Source organism: Papio anubis, chromosome 7 (genome assembly GCF_008728515.1).
Source record: "Papio anubis isolate 15944 chromosome 7, Panubis1.0, whole genome shotgun sequence".
In the NCBI taxonomy this organism is placed as follows: Eukaryota; Metazoa; Chordata; class Mammalia; order Primates; family Cercopithecidae; genus Papio; species Papio anubis.
Genome location: NC_044982.1, coordinates 157,365,083 through 157,384,576, shown reverse-complemented (window position 1 = coordinate 157,384,576; position 19,494 = coordinate 157,365,083). Strand labels below are relative to the sequence as shown.

Sequence of the window (19,494 nt, the reverse complement as noted above, 5' to 3'; positions counted from 1 at the left end):
AACACTTTTGTTTTATGAAAGGAAATGAAAAGACAAGCTAGAGACCAGGAGAAAACATTTGCATAACACACATCTGCCAAAGGACTAGAAATATCTAGAATATATAATGAACTCTCTAAACTCAACAGAAAAAAAAAGCCAATTAGAAAAGGGCATGAAGACATATTTTACCAAAGAGGAGATACGGACAGTAAACAAGCACATGAAAAGATGTTTAACATAATTAGCCATGAGGAAAATATAAATTCAAATCACAATGAGATACAATGACCTATCTACCAGTACGGCTACATTTTAAAAAGATGGTGAGGATATGGGAAAAACTGGATCATCCTCCACTGCCAATGAGATTATAAAATGGTACAGCCATTCCAGAAAAGAGTTTGGCAGTTTCTTATCAAACTAAACATAATTACCATATGACCAGCAATCACACTTTTGGGCATTTATGTCAAAGAAATAAGAACTTATTTTCACATAAAGTGAATTTTCACATCCACCTGTATATGAATGACACGGCAGTTTTATTTGTATTAGCCAAAACCTAGAAATAATTCAAACGTCCTTCAATGGTTGAGTATTTGATGGAATACTGAATAAACTATGTAATATGTAACAACGTGGATGAATCTCCAGAGGATTAGGCTGAGTGGAAAAAGCCAAACTCAAAAGTTATACAAATAATGTGACATGAAAACAGCTATACGTTAAGAAGACACTAATTTGAACCAGAAAGGAGACGACGAGAGTCAAGCTTTATCTTCATCTACCCCAGAAGAGAAGACAGCACAGGAAGGCGAAGTCACTCGCCTCAGTTCATACAGTCAGTAACTAACACAGCCAGAAGATCACATTCCAGTTATTCATCAAAGCAGATGCTGCTAGAGAGATGCGTCCTCTAGACATTTCCAGCTAGAGAAATGTCCCTCCTGAGAGATAAGGGAAAAAAACAAAATATTTGTATGACAAGATGAGGTTCACTTAAAAAAAAAAAAAAAGCAATTATATTTATTTCTACATGCTAGCAAGGAGCAATGTGAATATTCCCATACAATAGAAAAAAATGATATGTTTAAAAGACCATTTAATAATCTGAAATTCTTAGAGATAATCTAACAAAAGATATGCAGGACCTACACAACATTGGGACTAGAAAACATTGCTGAGAGAAACTAAACACCTAACAAATAAAGAGAAACACTGTGTTCATGGGTTAGAAGACTGGATACTGTGAATCCATCCTTTCCACACTGACTTACAGAATGAATGCGATTCACAGCAAAACCCCAAGCAAGCGGTTTTATAAAAACCGACAAGCTCGGCCGGGCGCGGTGGCTCACGCCTGTAATCCCAGCACTTTGGGAGGCCGAGGCGGGTGGATCACGAGGCCATCCTGGCTAACATGGTGAAACCCCATCTCTACTAAAAATACAAAAAATTAGCCGGGCGCGGTGGCGGTGCCTTTAGTCCCAGCTACACTGGAGGCTGAGGCAGGAGAATGGTGTGAACCTGGGAGGCGGAGCCTGCAGTGAGCCAAGATTGCGCCACTGCACTCCAGCCTGGGCGACAGAATGAGACTCCATCTCAAAAAAAAAAAAAAAAAAAAAAAGACAAGCTCATTTTAAGTTATATGGAAATGCAAAGGGACTACAACAGCCAAAATATATTTGAAAAAGAACAAAGCGAAAGAACTGTTGCAACTTGAGTTCAGGTATTTTATAAAGCTGTAGTAATCAAGACAATGTGGCACTGCCACCAAAATCCACAAATAAAAACAGTACTGAGAGTTCAGAAATAGATCCATACATCCATAGACAACTGATTTCTGACAAAGGCAAAAGGCAATTCAGTAGGAAAAGCAAAGTTTTTCAATAAATACAACTGAAACTACTGGACAATCAAGCCAGAAAAAGCCTTTCAATCTGAACCTCCCACCATACATAAAATTTAATCAACTGGTCATAGATACACATATCTAAAACTATAAAACTTCTATAACAGAACACAGAAAGAGAATCTTTATAATCTTGAGTGAGGCAAAGGTTTTGTAGACACAACATCAAAAGTATGCTCTACAAAAGAATAAAATGAATAAACTAGGCTTCATCAAAATTAAAAACTTCTAATCTTTAAGATTCACCTATGAAGAGAATAAAATGACAAGTCACATTGACAGAAAATATTAGCAACTTATATATCAGGCAAAGGACTTGTAACCCAGAATATATAAGGAACTCTCAAACTCAGTAAGAAAACAATCAACCTACTTAAACATGGGAAAAGACTTGAACGGACATTGACCAAAAAAGGTATCTAATTCGTAAATAAACAAGATGCTTGAGATCATTAGTTACTAGGGAAATACAAATTAAAACCACAATGAGATACCACCATACATCTATCAGTACAACTAAAAGACTGAACATATCAAGGGTTGACAAAAATGTGGAGGATGTGGGCCTCTGGAACATCCACTTTGCAAAACAGTATGTAGCGATCTTAAGAAGCTGGACATACACCTACCATATGATCCAACCACTCTTCTCCTAGGAGTTTACCCAAGAGAATTTCAAGTGGATGTCCATACACAAACTTGTATGGAAATGTCCATTAGCAATTTCACTTGTACAGTCAAAAACTGGAAATAGCCCAAACATTCACCAACAGCAAATTGCATTTGTTTATCTTAAGATGCTATTCAACAATTTAAAAATAATAAACTACTGATACATGCAACATAAGTGAATCTCAAAATTATTATGCTGAGTGGAAAAAGTAAGATTTGTAAAAAGAGTACATATATAATTCCATTTATAGTAAGCTGTAAAACATGCAAACTGGCCTGCCACAGTGGCTCCTGCCTATAATCCCAGCACTTTGGGAGGCCGAGGTGGGAGGATCACTTGAGCTCAGGGGTTCAAGACCAACCTGAGCAACATGGCAAAACCCTGTCTCCACCAAACAAACAAACAAAAATTAGCCTGGTATGGTGACATGTGCCTGTAGTCCCAGCTATTCAGGTGGCTGAGGTGGGAGCTGCAGTGAGCCAAGATCATGCCACTGCACTCCAGCCTAGGCGACAGAGTGAGACCCTGTCTACAAACAAACAAACAAAAACCCAACCAAACAACAACAAAAAGAAAACATGTAAACTGATCTATAGTGACAGAAATTAAGTTGGTGCATATGGCAGGAGGGAGGAGGGGAGTTAAAAGCAAAAGGGAGATGGGTACAAAGGGCCAGAGAGAAACGCTAGAGTAGTGTATGAGTTCATTATCTTTGATTGTGGTGATGCTTTCATGGATCACATATATTTCAAAGTTGATCAAAATGTATACTTAAAATAGATGCAGTTTATTATATGTCAATAATAACTGAATAAAGCTGTTAAAAAATACAAAAGAGCCCGCTACAGTGCCTGTATGTCTCAGGCAGTTATTAGGAGTCCTGTTTACACACAAGTACAGCGCTGTGAGTTTACCTGATCATAAATACAAGAATCAGCAACATACTTTCTTCTACAATTTTCATTCCAGCATGGATAAATCGCATGAGAGCACACCCTAATTCTTCTGTGTCTTTAGATTCATAATGCAGTTAACACAGCACTACAACCTCTAATGTGTTGGCACAATTAAATAAATCTGTAAGGTTGCTGTAATCTACAGAAAAATCTCAGAGAAGACACAAATCTGTGTTACCTAAATAGGAAGCACCTAAAGGGTCTCTCGCAGTCTGGAAGAGGACGGGCTCGTGGACAGAGGGCGTGGCCACATCCACGGTTGTCCACGCCACACTGTGGGACGACCCGCAAGCCACGCGCGTGATCTTCTGGCCTTCTAAGCCTTGCACGAGTGTGGGCTTCCTGTTAACCGTGGTCGTGCCATTGCCCTGCTGGCCGTGGTCATTGTCACCCCAAGCATACACCTGTTTACGAGGGGGGAAAATGCTTATAATTTTTCAACATTTCAGGACATTTTCTTTAATGTAATTTTTACTTCAAAATGCTTAACGTGTATGCCACGGTAGTTGAAAGAATTGAGTTCTTAAAGGTGAAAACAAACCATTTCACAATCTTATGAAATGGCATCAGTGTACGACAATTCTGAAGAAAATCTAACCATGAAAACGCTTGATGATACCTATAAAAGGAGTATTTTCTTAATATTAATCCAATTCTGCTTTGTTGCAAGACACACAGAAGGTCCTCTCTTCAACTAAGTGCAGTAATTTTTTTCCCTTTTATTTTGCAAAGAAAAATGACCAAAAACAATATGCTCATTTTTCAAGTAAGTTGCTTCTTGGCCTTGTAGAATTATAAAGTATAATTCATTTTGACTCAAAAACAGTAATGGTAATTTTGCTTTCATAAATAAAATTTAAAATTGAATATCCACAAGCCAGTCATAGCATATGCTCCCACAAGCAGACGAGACAGTAACACTTGTCAGGCAGTAGCTCTGTCTCTAAAATGAGGCATGGATCCCTCCTCGCCAGTTAGCAATTCCCTAAAGGAAAGTCTTGCTAATACCTTGCAGTACGAGCATCTTCAAGAATAACAATCTTTCCACACACTTTTCACGCAGACTTCAGAATGGGAACATGTCTTTTCTGAGGACCCCGCCCCCCAACCCCTGCAGCCGAGCAGGCAGATACACCAGTGAGCAAAAGGGACGCGTCCTGCCCTCATGGTTCTTCAAGCAGTAAGACTCGGCTGATTTCATCAACAGCTGCGATTTCAACAGGACGAGCACCATGTCGTGACCCCCAAGTCCCCCAAGTCAGGATGGCACGCCACCCCCAGGCCACCTGCAGCCTTACCTGCCCCGAGTCCGTGACCGCCAGGCAGTGCAGGGCCCCGACGGCCACATGCACGATCTTCTTCCCTCTCAGCCCTTCCACCACCTGCGGTTTCCGCACGTGCACGTCAGAGCCATGGCCCAACCTGAAGTAATCCCCCTTTCCCCTGGGAGAAGGCCAAAGGTGGAGTGTTACAATACGTTATGGTCTGACAATGCTACACAGGAAAATGCTCAGTCTCACATCTTTCACAGCCAGCTCAATGACATCACACACGGCACTCAGGGTCTTTGAACTTACATTCAAAATCATACACCATTAATTCAAATTAACTTATTAAGTCAGCTGGCAAAACCTTAATACTTTAACACGTTTTACGATATTTAAGTTACTGTTGTAAGTTTTCATATAAAGAGACTGAAAATAAGACACACTACTGCAAACACTTATCCAAAGTACTATCTGGTATATACCTTTCTCAAGCTGCCTCTGGTCATGACACTGGCACTAAGGCCTGACACACCATTCAAGGCCAGTCTGGGCACCTGCTCTTTTGCACATTAATAAAATAAGCTTTTACAAGAAATACATGTTAACTTTTTCAGGATCAAAGGATTCAGAAGGTTATTTTGCTCTCATTTTATCCTTAGGCTTCAGCAGAAGAAATCTTTCCTATAAATCTCACCCAAACAGGAAAGGTAAGTGGCCTAAAATTTTTCTAGTATTTTCAAAATGACCCAGTTACAATGGGAAATTTCTTCTTGTACTATTGTCACTAATCCCAACTCAATATCCTTTAAAGGACAAAGACGCATGTATAAGTAAGAATCTGACAGGTCACAATCATGCCGGGGTGGGCCTGGCGTGAGGCCCACGTTCCCCACACGCACCTGCACAAGCACGCACACTGTGACAGGGAGGATGTTTACGTACCATGTCCACACCACTCCAGACTTGGTGAGCGCCAGGGAGAACTGAGCTCCACACTCAATCTGGCACACCCCCTGTCCGTTCAGTCTCTCAATGTTCTGGGGAATGTTACAGCCTTCACTTCCGCCCCGGCCCAATTTTCCAAAGTCACCATCACCCCAGGAAAATACCAAACCTAGGTTTAAGAATATACATATACTTCAGGCCAACGTTTCATATCATTCTTACCCACCCAGGAGCACAGAATCATGCCAGGCACTCACCTTCGTCGGTCAGAGCCAGGGTCTGTGCGTCCCTACTCCCACAGGCAACCTGGATTACTCTGTGACCAAGAAGGACTTTCACCTACTCAATTACAAATTTAAAAACAGAATCAAGCACAGGCACGGAGAAAGCAAGGGAATTTCCCAAAGACAAAGCCAACCATGCACACATCTTTATGAACTTTCCTAGACTCGAAGTTTAGTTTCTCTTGAAATCTTCAGATGGTAAGCTTTCTGTAAGCAACAAAAATGCGTATAATCACCATTTTGGGCTTTAGCTGGGTCGTATTATCCCCATGTCCCAGCCGGCCGTACTCGCCGAGGCCCCAGGTGTACAGTTCTCCGCTGGATGTGAGGGCCGCGCTGTGCGAGCTCCCACAGGCGATATCTCGGATTCGCTTGGTTTTCAGGGCCTCGATCAGCCTTGGCTTGTCACAGTTCCTACAAGAAGAAATCAGTTCCCTACAGTCAATCCGTCCCTTCTTAGAGACGAAGGAAAAAAGACATCTATACTGATCCACATATAGTCAACACAAGATCCACAGATCAACTACCAAACCTCAAACAGAACCGATGAGACCAAAACACAACCATGTTTAAAAAAAATTGTTTAAGATCCATTTCCATAATCTATTCCAATTTTCTGCAAAATAACTTTCAAGAGTATCCGTAACAGTTTCTTATTAGCAAATGAGACTAAAGAAAGTACCCTTACATTCTGCTGAAATGTCCAAGTTTTCCGTCATCACCTTCGCCCCACGAAAACACTTTTCCATCGACAGTTAAAGCCGTCGCGTGCCGGCCACCTGCAACATGCACAGATGTGCGGATTGCCAAAGGGCAGGGTACAGAGAGCCCACAGCATAGCTCCCTATTTTGCCTGGCATGTAGCACACACTCAATGAGTGTGAGCTGAATAAACGAGTAACTCAACAGGATCAACAGCGGAGTTAGCAGCAAAGCTTTCTGGGACATGTGTGTCAAATAAGTGAATTTTTACTAAACTACAAATTTAACTCTAGAAAGAATTTGCAAAGAGGCAAAATAATACTGATTATTAGTAGGGTTCCTATTATGTTAAATACATGAAAAATCAAAATTTAGATGAAAAAAGTAAAAATAATTTGTGATTAGACAAAATGTAAAAATAGTGTCAATTTAAGCTTTTGAGAACTGTACCTCAACAGTGAAATTATTCAGTCATTTGCATTAGCATTATACTCACTCTTCCCAAAACACGCCAGTTGATGCTCATGGAATATTCTCAAAGTCCCCAGCATGGAATATTCTCAAAGTCCATACAACCTGCCTCAGGATTAAAGGCATGACCACTCCTACACAGTGAGTTCCTGCCAACTCCTGGGCTTTGAGAACATCACAGCAGACCAGGCTTGTACTCCCCCAATGCTCATTCTCCCTCTTCCTTACCAACAGAACCCCCATGTTAATGTGCTCAGCTAAACACCACTTCCCAGCCTCCTCTACCCGCAGGAGATGGTGAGTGAAACGAGTGGAGCTTCAGAGGGGCTCTGGAGAGAGGGCTGCATGGGCGGGAGGGCACACTGTGTGGTGCCTGCCTCTTCTGCCAGGCCTGGCCCTGGACTCTGGGGGTCAGAGCTAGTCTAAGACCATCTTCCCACAAAGGCGGACACAAAGGACCAGCACTCCTCATAGACACAGCCCTGCTGGATGGACTCTGACCCCACCTCTGGACTTTTACAAGGAGAAAAGTAAAACTCTGCATTGCTTAAGCCACTATCATTTGGATTTCCTGTTACGCGGGTGACACTGAGCCCCGTTCAGCATAGGCATGAACTGAATTAGAACTTTGTGTCTAATTCAGTTCCATTCCTCAGAGGCCTAGCACAGTGCTTCCAAAATAAACACTCCCTACACTGAAGGAGTGGTCTGGTTTTGTTTAAAGGATCTTTCTCATTACTTGGGTTCATAGATACTTCTGGGAATCTGAAGAAAGTTATAGACTCTTTTTCAGAAAAACAGCCTGCTTTTAGGCAAAGAACTTGATTTGGCAGCAATAACTAAATTCTAGACCACCTAGAGATTTTCATTATCCAATTTTTATTCCTACTAAGTAAAAACTTAAGAAAGAATGTCAGGACACCAATTAGGGCTTTGGTTAACAACGGAGCAAGAGCAACAGGCTGATCCACACAGGCCTGCTGGTGCTTGGTTTGTACCTGAGTGAACAGCCACCTTCTTCACCACGTAGCTGCTGAGAGCTGTGATCTGCCGTGGGATGGGCACCGTCCCGCTGGAAATGCCCAGCCCCAGCCGGCCATTCGTGGCTTCTCCACAGGCGTACACCTTCCCTTCCACAGTCACTGCAAGGAACGACAGCCAGGAGAGGACTCACTTTTCACAACATTAAAAACTTTTCTGGTTTTTGGTGCCAAGCATAATTTAAAAATTTTTTAATATTAGAATAATCATACCTGCAAACAAACTTTTAGAACCACCAGCCACCTGTACCACATTCAAAGCAGACAGTGTCTCAGAGAACGAAGGAACCTTTATCTAGAACAGAATTTTTTTAAGAAAAAAAAAAATTTTACTTGCATGTTTAAAATTATGTTACCTTATTATATGATACAAGGAATTACAGTCATGCACTGCATAACATTTCACTCAACCACAGGCTACATATACGATGACAGTCCCAGTAGATCATAATGGAGCTGAAAAATCTTTACTGCCTAGTGGTGTCCTGGCCATGACAACATCACAGTCCAACCAATTCCTCATGTGTCTGTGGTGACGCTGTGTCAACAAGCCTCTGTGCTGCCAGCTACATATCAACAATCCCTAATACCTCATAATGATAACAGACAACTGCTACTGGCCTATACATTCACTATGCAATACTTTCTATCATTCTTTTAGGGTGTATTCCTTCTACTTTTTTTTTTTTTAAGCCGACCGTAAAACAGCCTATGGCTGGTGCTTCAGGAGGGATTCCAGAAGGCACGGCCGTCACAGGAAAGGACAGTAGCTCCTTCGTGGAGGTGAAAGAGAAGTAACACTATGATCCTAGCGAGGCTAATGTATGCGTTTGAGTCTCAGTTTTTAACAAAAAAGTTTAAAAAGCAAAAGAAGAATGTAAAGAAAACATTTTGTACAGAGCTGTGTTTGTGTTTTAAACTATTATCATAGAAGTCAAAAAGTTTTTTAAAAAGTGAAAAGTTCAAAAGTAAAGGTAAAGTTACAAATAATTTATTATTAAAGAAAGAAAAATACTTTTTATAGAGTAGTCTAAAGCATATAGTGCTTCTAAAGTCTACAGTAATGTGCACTGACTCACCCAGAGCTACTTCCAGTCCTGCAAACTCCATTATTCACGGTAAGTACCCTATGCAGGTGTTCCATGTTTAATCTTTTACACTGTATTTTTACTGTACCTTTTCTATGTTTAAATACACAAATGCCATTGAGTTACAACTGCCTACCATATTCAGTACAGTTACATGTTGTAACTGTAGTAGGAGGAGCAATAGGCTATACCATATAGCTTGAGTGTGTAGTAAGCTACACCATCTACGTTTGTGTTAAGTACACTCTATCATTTTTCAACAATGACAAAATCACTCTACCAAAACTTTCTCAGAATGTATCCCCATCATTAAGTAACGCATGACTGTGCTACTACTATTATGGTTACATTAACCAAAGGCATTGGTTATCCCTTAGAGATTCACACTAGAGTATTTTAAAAATGAAATGATACACTGTGATTTACTTTAAACCAGAGTTGGGGGAATGAGAGGACAGAGACAGAAAAACGTAGACAGCTGCTGGTAACTATGGAAGCTGGTACCAGGGACATAAGGGTTCGTGATGCTATTCACTCTATTTGGGTACATCTGAACATTTCCATAATAGAAGGTAAAAAATAAAATACAGTTGGTCCTCTGTATCCATAGGTTCCATATCCATGAATTCAACCACCCATGGATTGAAAAGATTTTTTATTGTACCTATACTAAATATGTACAGATATTTTTGTTGCCATTATTCCCTTAACAATGTAATATAACAACTATTGACATACCATTTACACTGTATTAGGTATTCTGAGTAATCTGAAGATGATACACAGTATTTGGGAGGGGGTGCACAGGTTATATGCAAACACTACACTGTTTTATATCAGGGACTTGAGCATCCACAGATCTTGGTATCCACAGGAAGTCCCGGAACAAATCCCCCATGGATACTGAGGAATGACTATGCATATAATGTAAAGATAAACACACACACCTGTAGACTATACCTTATTTCAAGTCATGTCCTGCTCATTCTCTGATTCTGACTCTGACATCTCTAAGAAATTATACACTTAAATTTCCCATTGTAGATGGATGTAATTTAATTTAAAATTCCTAGGGCCCTTTGTCTAAAAAACCCTTTATGATTCCATGGGTGAAACAGTCACTACTGCAGCGGAAGAAAGGATTTTCATCACAACCGTGGAAAGATGACTCCGTCCTTGAAGTGAAAACTCCATGTAGGGCAGTGAGCAAGGTCATAGGCTCCCACCAATGGCCTGCACCTCAGGGACCCCTGGACAGCCCTGCACTCCCACAGCTGAGACACCCACAGCTCACCGCCCACTGTCCACTTCCCAAACCAAGCTCAGGGGCATTGAAACACAAATGCAATTCAAGGCTGCTCCAATACAGATAAAAATTATTGCAACTTGAAAGGAAAGAGTTCAAATGAATGAGTTCTAACTTTATTTCTCAGCTTCTCAACAGGGCAGGCAATAAGGAAAATGTACGATGTGATATCTCACAGAATACTAACAGGAAGCCTAAGTTCATGTGAACACAGAGAGTGCCTCTGGGCAATAAAATTTAGAGGAATTTGCTTTGTGGCTCCTCAGCCAGGAGACACTAAGTAATATAAGGAACACCAAATTCAACTCCAGTTTAAATGCATCATTTCTTACACCTATTCTTTTCAAAATATGGTCTTTTTCTTCTAAGCAATTCAAAATACAAATTAACCTTTCATCCCAGTACCTAGGGGATGAAGGATGTTGTGAACACAGAGGCTGTGGCACGGCTTCCCGTGAGTGCTTCATGGTTTACTGACAAGGTAAATGAGATCATGGCGCTCTCCACCCACAACAAGCCCTGCAAAGAATAAGTCAAGTGTGTATGCACACACATGTGCATTCTGCTTGTTTCTCTGTGCTCACAAAGCCTTCTCTCTCTGTGCAAGCTACTTTACCCTGAAGAATCTCAGGCACGAAGCACCTGGAGGACAGAGACCACAACTTGCTCATCTGTGTGCCACTACGGCTTTTTTACACATTATTTTGTTCATGATAGTCAAAAGTGTTTATTGTAGGGGAGGCAAGATACATCTATCGATGGTCTGTAATTTTCGTCTATGCACTTGTGAAATCTTTTCAAAAGTTTATGTTCTAGTTTATAAGACTGCAATAAAACAATTATATCTAAAGTGAAATTTTCCAAGGAGAGACGCTTCTGAGGGGTAATTTGATAATGTCTTTTAGTTCGTGGAAAGAAACAGTACAACACATAGAGCGTAAAGTTATTATAAAAACTTCACGAGGTGTGGCTGCTGCCGAGTGCCCCGCCCTGCTGGGTCCCAGGGAGCAGGCCGTACCTTGGAGCCTTTCAGCCCGCCCAGCTGGTCCTTGTCATTCAGACCCCACACAAACACTTTGGTTCTTATCGTAGCTGCCGATTCCAGCCCAGCAGCCTTCTTTCTAATGAGGCTAACCAAACAAAAAAAAAAAAGAAAAGAAAAGAAAAGAAAGAAATGGAGGTTATTCAGCATAAAACATTTAAAAAATAAAAATAAAAGCAACCTCAAGCACTCAAAATTTTATGGTTACTTTCAGAAACTCTTAAAATTTTGCTTTAATAGAATACAACCTCAAGCATGTACAGGAGTAAGTTGCTCTGGAGGGTCAAATTTTCTAGATACCACCATGCTACCTGTTAATACCAGCACTTAATTTCAGCTCTTATTTTTGATGGAAAACGATGATACACTACATTCTCTTTCATCTTAAATACCAACTTGAACATGTGGGAATCATTCCAAGCCACGGAAACAGATGCGCAGCTGCCACAAACGGCACTGCAGAGACGCAGGAAACCTCCCCAGGAGCCACGCTGGGCCTGGCCTTGCAGCAGTGTCCCTAAATCTAGACATCAGTTTGGCCAATTATTTTCCCACAGAAAGAATAAAACAGTATGTGGCCACATGGCCATGGAGGTACTTTAATACAGACACATGTCCTAATGCTTCTCTCTTCCTTTATACCCTCTGCCCAGGACACCAGCCAGAAGCACCTGATCATCGGCCAACTGGGCTGAAAGTCCTTGTCTCCTTTCCTTCCCAGAGGACTTGCTCCTTCCACCTTGCTCATCTATTTCCTGACCTGCCCTCGACAGGTTAGGAGTTTATTTATTTTTTGTTTGTTTTGAGACAGGGTCATGCTCTGTCACTCAGGCTGGAATGCAGTGGCATAATCCCAGTTCACTGTAGCTTCAACCTCCCAGGCTCAAGCAATCCTTCCACCTCAGCCTCCCGAATAGCTGGGACTATAGGCATGCGCCACCATGCCCAACTAATTTTTGCATTTTTTGTAGGGACTATATCGTCAAGGCTGCTCTTGAACTCCTGGGCTCAAGTGATCCTCCCTGCTCAGCCTCCTAAAGTGCTGGGATTACAGGTAGGAGCCACCACACCCAGCAGGTTAGAAGTTTAATCTACAGCATCCAAAACGCTCCAATTCTTGCAACTTGAAAAAAGTACACAGGCCAGTGTTAGATTTTCTTGGCTGATAGTCTGATGCCTAGTGCTGAGAAATTGCTTCTTCTTATTTGGGGTTTTCACCTTTTTGTTTGCTTTTGCTCTATTTTTATAAGCTAGGATAGATGCCCAAAGGCACCAGAGACTGGCTTCTAGACAGGTATCACTTTTTTCACACATTATATACTAATAAATATTTACTTTCAGGGTTCAAAATTTCACGTTTTGGAATAAAAGTGAAAAACTCTTTCATCTAATACCAGGCACAGGTGAGCAAGCATATGCACAAAATATTGAAGTATCTTGTGACACATTTTTACTTAAAAATATGTATGAGGGCCAGGCATGGTAGCTCAAACCTGTAATCCTAGCATTTTGGGAGGCCAAGGTGGGCAGATTCCTTGAGCCCAGGACTTGGGAGACCAGCCTGGGCAACATGGTGAAACCCCATCTCTACAGAAAAAAAAAAAAAAAAAAAGCAAAAAATTAGCCAGGTGTGGTAGCACACACCTGTAATCCCAGCTACTTGGGAGACTGAGGTGGGAGAATCACTTGAACCTGGGAGGCAGAGGTTGCAGTGAGCTGAGATCATATCACTGCACTCCAGCCTGGTGACAGAGTGAGATCCTATCTCAAAATAGATATATATTTCCCATACACACATGTATGTATGTACGTATGGGAAACTAGGACTGATATTCAAGATACTTAATGTCTGGCACCATGTAAGTATCAATCAGCCAGGGTGGAGGCCAGCTGTACATGGTCAATGTGGGAACATCCCAGTTGGGTGCCAGCCCTGTAGGAGACTGCCTGGGCCACTGACTCATTCTGAAGTTATTGGCTAATTAATATGATCTTACCAGAAAAATATCCATTACAATCAAATATCTAGCTTTTCTTTTGACAATATATTCAATTACATAAAAATTTGATGAATAAGTAAAGCTCAAAACATTTTTGGTTATTCCACATATACAATACATGTACTAATAATTTTACGGCCGGGCGTGGTGGCTCACGCCTGGAATCCCAGCACCTTGGGAGGCCAAGGTGGGTGCATCACGAGGTCAGGAGATCGAGACCATCCTGGCTAATACGGTGAAACCCCGTCTCTACTAAAAATACAAAAAATTTTGCCCAATTCATTTTAGTAGCTACTGAGTAAGAAAATGCTAATCTATAATCCTTTTATTAAAAATCCCACTGACTTCCTTATTTAAGTGAACTGGTACTGTCCCTATTAGTATCTATAGACACAATCAGTTTGAACTATAGCATATAGTATAACATATATTCTAGATAAGGTAATGTTATAGATACTATTTTCTTTTCAACTTCTACACAAAGTTTCCGAAATGAAACAGGGCAGAATCCAAAGCCAAGATCAGAGTCCTAGAATAACCTGACTTATTACCAGAGCCGCTACCCCCACTTCTGTCTATATAATGCGCTCAACAACGCCACAGGGCAGCGCTCTGTTGTCTCCTTATGTCACATGCTGCCAAGTACTTAGAGCACAGGGCGTCTTGGTCAACAGAGTTCAGCCATCACTGGCGGCTTGCCTCCTGTGCCCAGTCACACCAGCAATCCAAAGCTCCTTGGGAATGTTAACAACAAACCCATTTATTTTGCATACCCTTTGACAGCAATTTCACTTTCAGCAATTTATCTAGGCAAATACAACTTCTATGAGGACACTGACTATCCTCCATTGTTATTATCCGTTATTATCCACTGTTTGCTGCTGGGATGGTAAACAAGGCTTAGAGCAGCCCCTGCACATGCAAGTTCTAGATACATGCCCTGGGAAATGAACAAGCATGCAAAAACTTCACAGATATCATTCTTCTCCCCTTGCATGTTGTCTTCCCTATCAGAAACGCCCTTGCCTGCCCACTTCGTTTCAATAATTCTGACTTCTGTATGTATGGCCTAGGGGGAAGTTTTCCTTGTCCTGACAGATCAATGCTCCAACGCACTCTCCAGGCTGCATGCACTTCTTCCTGCCTCTTACCAAAGCCCTAACATCACACTGATGCGTGTATCTGTCTTATTTCATTTTGCATGTTCATCACAGTATTCCCAGTATACATAACTGGGAATGGCCCACAGTAGGTGTTCAAAAGATGTTGAATGAATACAGGAATAGTCATCATCACAGTGCTCACACAAAATAAAGAATTGAGTGAGTAAATGAGAATAGTCATAAGACAAAATACTGCACTCAAAAATTACAGGACAGAAGACTAATCATATGGAAATTCTAGAGACGGACAGTAGCGGTGGTTGCACAAAAATGTGAATGTACTTAATGCCACTGAACTGTACACTTAAAATGGTAAACAATATATATATTTCACCATAATACAAAATAAATGTATTTTTTAACATTAATGATAAAATACTTAGCAAACAGAGCTTTAAAATATATCATACAACTTCCATAGGAAAATATATTTAGTAACAGAAAAAAAGGAAAACTACAAAGGTATATACCAAAGTAGTAACAGTGATATTTCAGGTAGAGATATTAAACATTTTCACTTCCCTCTTTTAATGGTATTTTTCTAAATATAATGTGTTTCTACATTAAACACTTTATTTCAAAAAACTACAATTTTTGAAAACAACTGTAATTTACCATTCTTGTGGACATAAAACGACTCAGTATGAGACACATTCTAATTAAATGTTTCCTTTTGAAAGTGAGGATCCAGGAATGCAGCCGGAGGTAAGTGAGTACTTGTAATAAATGGCTCTCACCTTCCGCTGTTGCCTTTCTCATCCTCCTCCTCTTCGTTATCTGAAGCTAAGAAAGGAACTGCAGCCAAATCTTCCTCCTCTGCCCGGATCCGTCCCAGCAAGATGAGACCATGGATTTTACAATCGATTCCTGAGCTCCTGCACTGCTTTATGGCAATTTCAATATACCTGTGATACTAGACACAAAAACAATGATCTACAGACTTTGTAGAATCAAGCATATTAGATCCTCTAACTGGAGAGTGGGGTGTGTGAGACATCAACATGTACACACAGTTAGAGCTCCTTTACTTCAGTTCTGGAAATACCAACTGAGTTATTCAAAGTTAATGCAACCACATCTGAGTAATGTTTGCTTCAAAAGAAGTGATCAACTCATCGAGATGTCTACCTGAGGCGTGGGACGCTCACTGATTTTCTTCCTAAAAGTTTTAAATAGGATGACAGCCTTACTGAATGACTGCAAACTCTTCTGTCTTAAGAGCTTTCTTGAACCAAGATGCCTTAATTAAGGAAGAGATTAAATGTCAGGTAGTAACAGACCTTTCATCCTTTTTAAAACATAAAACAGATTTGAATATACACAAATTAGAACAAATAGTACAAAGAACTCCATGACTCCATGACCCAGCTTAACAGTTACCAACATGTGACCAATCTTGTTCAGATGTGGATTATCATTTAAAAATTCTAGGCATTATGTTGTTTCAAAATGTCAGTATATATCACTGAATTAAGGAGGTTTGGGTTTTCTGTTTATTGCTTTTTGTTTTTTTTTTTTTTTTGAGATGGAATCTGACTTGTTGCCCAGACCGGAGTGCAGTGGTGCAATCTTGGCTCACTGCAACCTCTGCCTCCTGGGTTCAAGCAATTCTCCAACCTCAGCCTCCTGAGTAGCTGGGACCATAGGTGCGTACCACCACACCCGGCTAATTTTTTGTATTTTTAGTAGAGACAGGGTTTCACCATGTTGGCCAGGCTGGTGTTGAACTTCTGACCTCAGGTGATCCACCTGCCTCAGCCTCCCAAAGTGCTGGGATTACAGGCATGAGCCACCGCGCCCGGCTGGAATTAAGGAGTTTTTTGAAAAACATATCCACATTGTTATTATCATAGCACAAACAATAATTCCCATATCATCCAATATGCTACAGTCATCAAACTTTTCTGATTATCTCATGTCATTCTATTGTTGCCTCATTCAAATCAGAACACAAGCAAGACGCAACCTTCCTCCGTTCTGCCTTTGCCATGCATTCAGTGGAGCTGGTCTATTTGTCCTGCAAATGTCCCACACCCCACGTGGCAGACATTCTTCTCCCCTGGTATGCATGCCTGTTGTGGTATTAACAACATTTCTCTATCCCTGTATCTCATGTGAACAAAGAGGGATGTGTCTGGAAGTGCACACTAACAATTACTTTTTATTGCCTAAACGACCTGATCAAACCTCAAGATCTACCATTTCATAGGAAATACAGGTTGACTACCACCACAGGGATGCAAAAGCCAAGCTGAGAATATAAAGAATGCTACGGGAAAAAATTACTCAGTTTCTTTTTTCTTTAGCAAGGAAAAAAACCAAGAGAGGCTAAAGTGTAGTGTAGAATGCAAACATCATCTGAATCAAGATTCACACAAACCAACTGCAAAAGGACATTTACAAGGTAACTAGGAAAATCTCGACACTGACTGGATATTACATGACATTAAAGAGTAATTGTTGGCCAGGCGTGGTGGCTCACGCCTGTAACTCCAGCACTTTGGGAGGCCGAGGTGGGCTGATCACAAGATCAGGAGACCAAGACTATCCTGGCTAACACGGTGAAACCCCATCTCTACTAAAAATATGAAAACAAAATTAGCCAGGCATGGTGGCGGGCACCTATAGTCCCAGCTACTCGGGAGGCTGAGGCTGGAGAATGGCGTGAACCCGGGAGGCAGAGCTTGCAGTGAGCTGAGATCACACCACTGCACTCCAGCCTGGGCGACAGAGCGAGACACCGTCTCAAAAAAAAAAGTAATTATTAGAGGTGTGATAATGGTATCAGGGTTATATTTTGTTAAGCCCTGTTAGAGATGAATATTGAAGCAAGTGCTCCTGAAATAAGATCTTGCTGAGGCAGGGAAGTGAGGTGGGAGGCAGGAAGTGAAACATGACTGGCAAAATGTAGATAAATGTTGAAGCTGGGTCACAGGTTTGTGGGGGTTCCAGCATACTTTCTATTTTTGTTCACATGTTAGAAAACTCCTGGCTGGATGTGGTGCCTCATGCTTGTAAATCCCAGCACTTTGGGAGGCCAAGGTGGGCAGATCACCTGGGGTCAGGAGTTTGAGACCAGCCTGGCCAACATGACAAAACTCCATCTCTACTAAAAATACAAAAATTAGCCAGGTGAGGTGGCGGGCACCTGTAATCCCAGCTACTTGGGAGGCTGCGGCAGGAAAATTACTTGAACCTGGGAGGCAGAAGTTGCGGAGAGCTGAGATCTGCCACTGCACTCCAGCCTGGGGGACAGAGTGAGACTTAGTCTCAAAAAAAAGAAAAGAAAATTCCATAACAAACTATTTGTACAGCAAGGGCCATGCTTAACATTCAGTGGCCCCACAGGAATGGTATGTTCTAGTTCTTTGGTCAGTTGGGGACATGCAGGTTAGGTCAGGAGTTTTCCATTTACTCACAATGCTTCCTATTTCTCATGTACATGACATACACTAAATATCACAGGACAAATTGTTTTGAATTGAAAATTTCTTGAATTAAAGCAAACATATCTTTTATGAATTATCTCAGTTGTTGATTTAATTAATTAGTTACTGGTTTGGTAAAGTAAAAATATACTCTGAACTACGTAACTTAGGCACTCTACAGGCTGTATTCGGTTACACTGTAATAAGTTACCAGTAAAATGCATTAAAATTCAAGATTAATTTTTTCAGAAAAATTCAATATTATCTTTCATTTTTATAATTTGCCAATTTCTTCACTTATTAACACCACTGGTATTGACTATAATGAATCAGTGTAATACAAAATAGTTCAATGGCATTCCAGAATAAATGGTGACTATAGTGAATGTACTACATATTGCAAAATAGCTAAAAGATTTTAAATGTTCTCACCACAAAAAAGTGATAAATATTTGAGGTGATGGACACATTATTTAGCATGATTTGATCAGTCCACAAAGTATACATGTAACAAAACATCACAGTGTTCTGCAAAAATATATACAAATTATTACAAATTACTATTTGTCAATTAAAACTAAAATAAAACTTTTTAAAGAATGAAGTTAGCTGCATTTAATAATTTAAAAATAAACTCATCTGTTATAAACTTTAAACGAATACAAAAATCAACTACTCGATATTTTTATCTGCTATCATTCTAATTAGTCTACACAAGACAACGGTATAGGTAGTACAAAAATCTGTCTTAATTTGTCTTATTTTACATATATTCAATGTATTAAAATCGTGCTGACGTCGTATGTGGAAAGATTTACTGAAAATTTGAGAGAGAGAGAATCGCTGATCTATAGTACGTGGGTACTGTTTAAAAGAACCTTCACTGATTCTTTCAAACTTTTCCAGAGATAAACTTAGACTTATTTCTATGCTGCCTTATTGCCAAAATTGCCACCCGCGATAAGTTCCAGTAATTTGATGCCAATCGCGTGATAACAAGAAAGAAATTTCAGAAGCGTCACACGTGGTCATTGTGGAAAACCACCAGGAACTCAGAGAGATTTTCATGAAAGGCAAATGCGGGCTGTGAAACCGCCAGGGAACTCAGAGATTTCGGCGAAAACATACGTGGACAGGGAAAACCGTGAACCTGTGAGATTTTGTGAACAGCGCCATACCGGGCTGCGGAAAACCGCCAAGCAATAATACGCAAACTGAACGGGGCGCATACCAA

At 40.7% G+C, this 19,494-nt stretch overlaps 1 protein-coding gene across 9 annotated transcripts in view; it reads right to left on the bottom strand.

Moving 5' to 3' along the window:
• The window catches only part of HERC2 (HECT and RLD domain containing E3 ubiquitin protein ligase 2), a 159,131-nt gene that overhangs the window by 57,473 nt on the left and 82,164 nt on the right, over positions 1-19,494 (bottom strand). For all 9 annotated transcript variants that reach the window (XM_031668910.1, XM_031668906.1, XM_031668903.1 and 6 more), the window contains 10 exons: positions 15,570-15,745; positions 11,646-11,757; positions 8,447-8,528; positions 8,192-8,335; positions 6,709-6,799; positions 6,257-6,434; positions 5,994-6,075; positions 5,734-5,905; positions 4,822-4,966; positions 3,702-3,927 (listed from right to left, as the gene is read on the bottom strand). In XM_031668910.1, the coding sequence (XP_031524770.1) occupies positions 3,702-3,927; positions 4,822-4,966; positions 5,734-5,905; positions 5,994-6,075; positions 6,257-6,434; positions 6,709-6,799; positions 8,192-8,335; positions 8,447-8,528; positions 11,646-11,757; positions 15,570-15,745 (1,408 nt within the window). The remainder of the gene's footprint in view (positions 1-3,701; positions 3,928-4,821; positions 4,967-5,733; positions 5,906-5,993; positions 6,076-6,256; positions 6,435-6,708; positions 6,800-8,191; positions 8,336-8,446; positions 8,529-11,645; positions 11,758-15,569; positions 15,746-19,494) is intronic.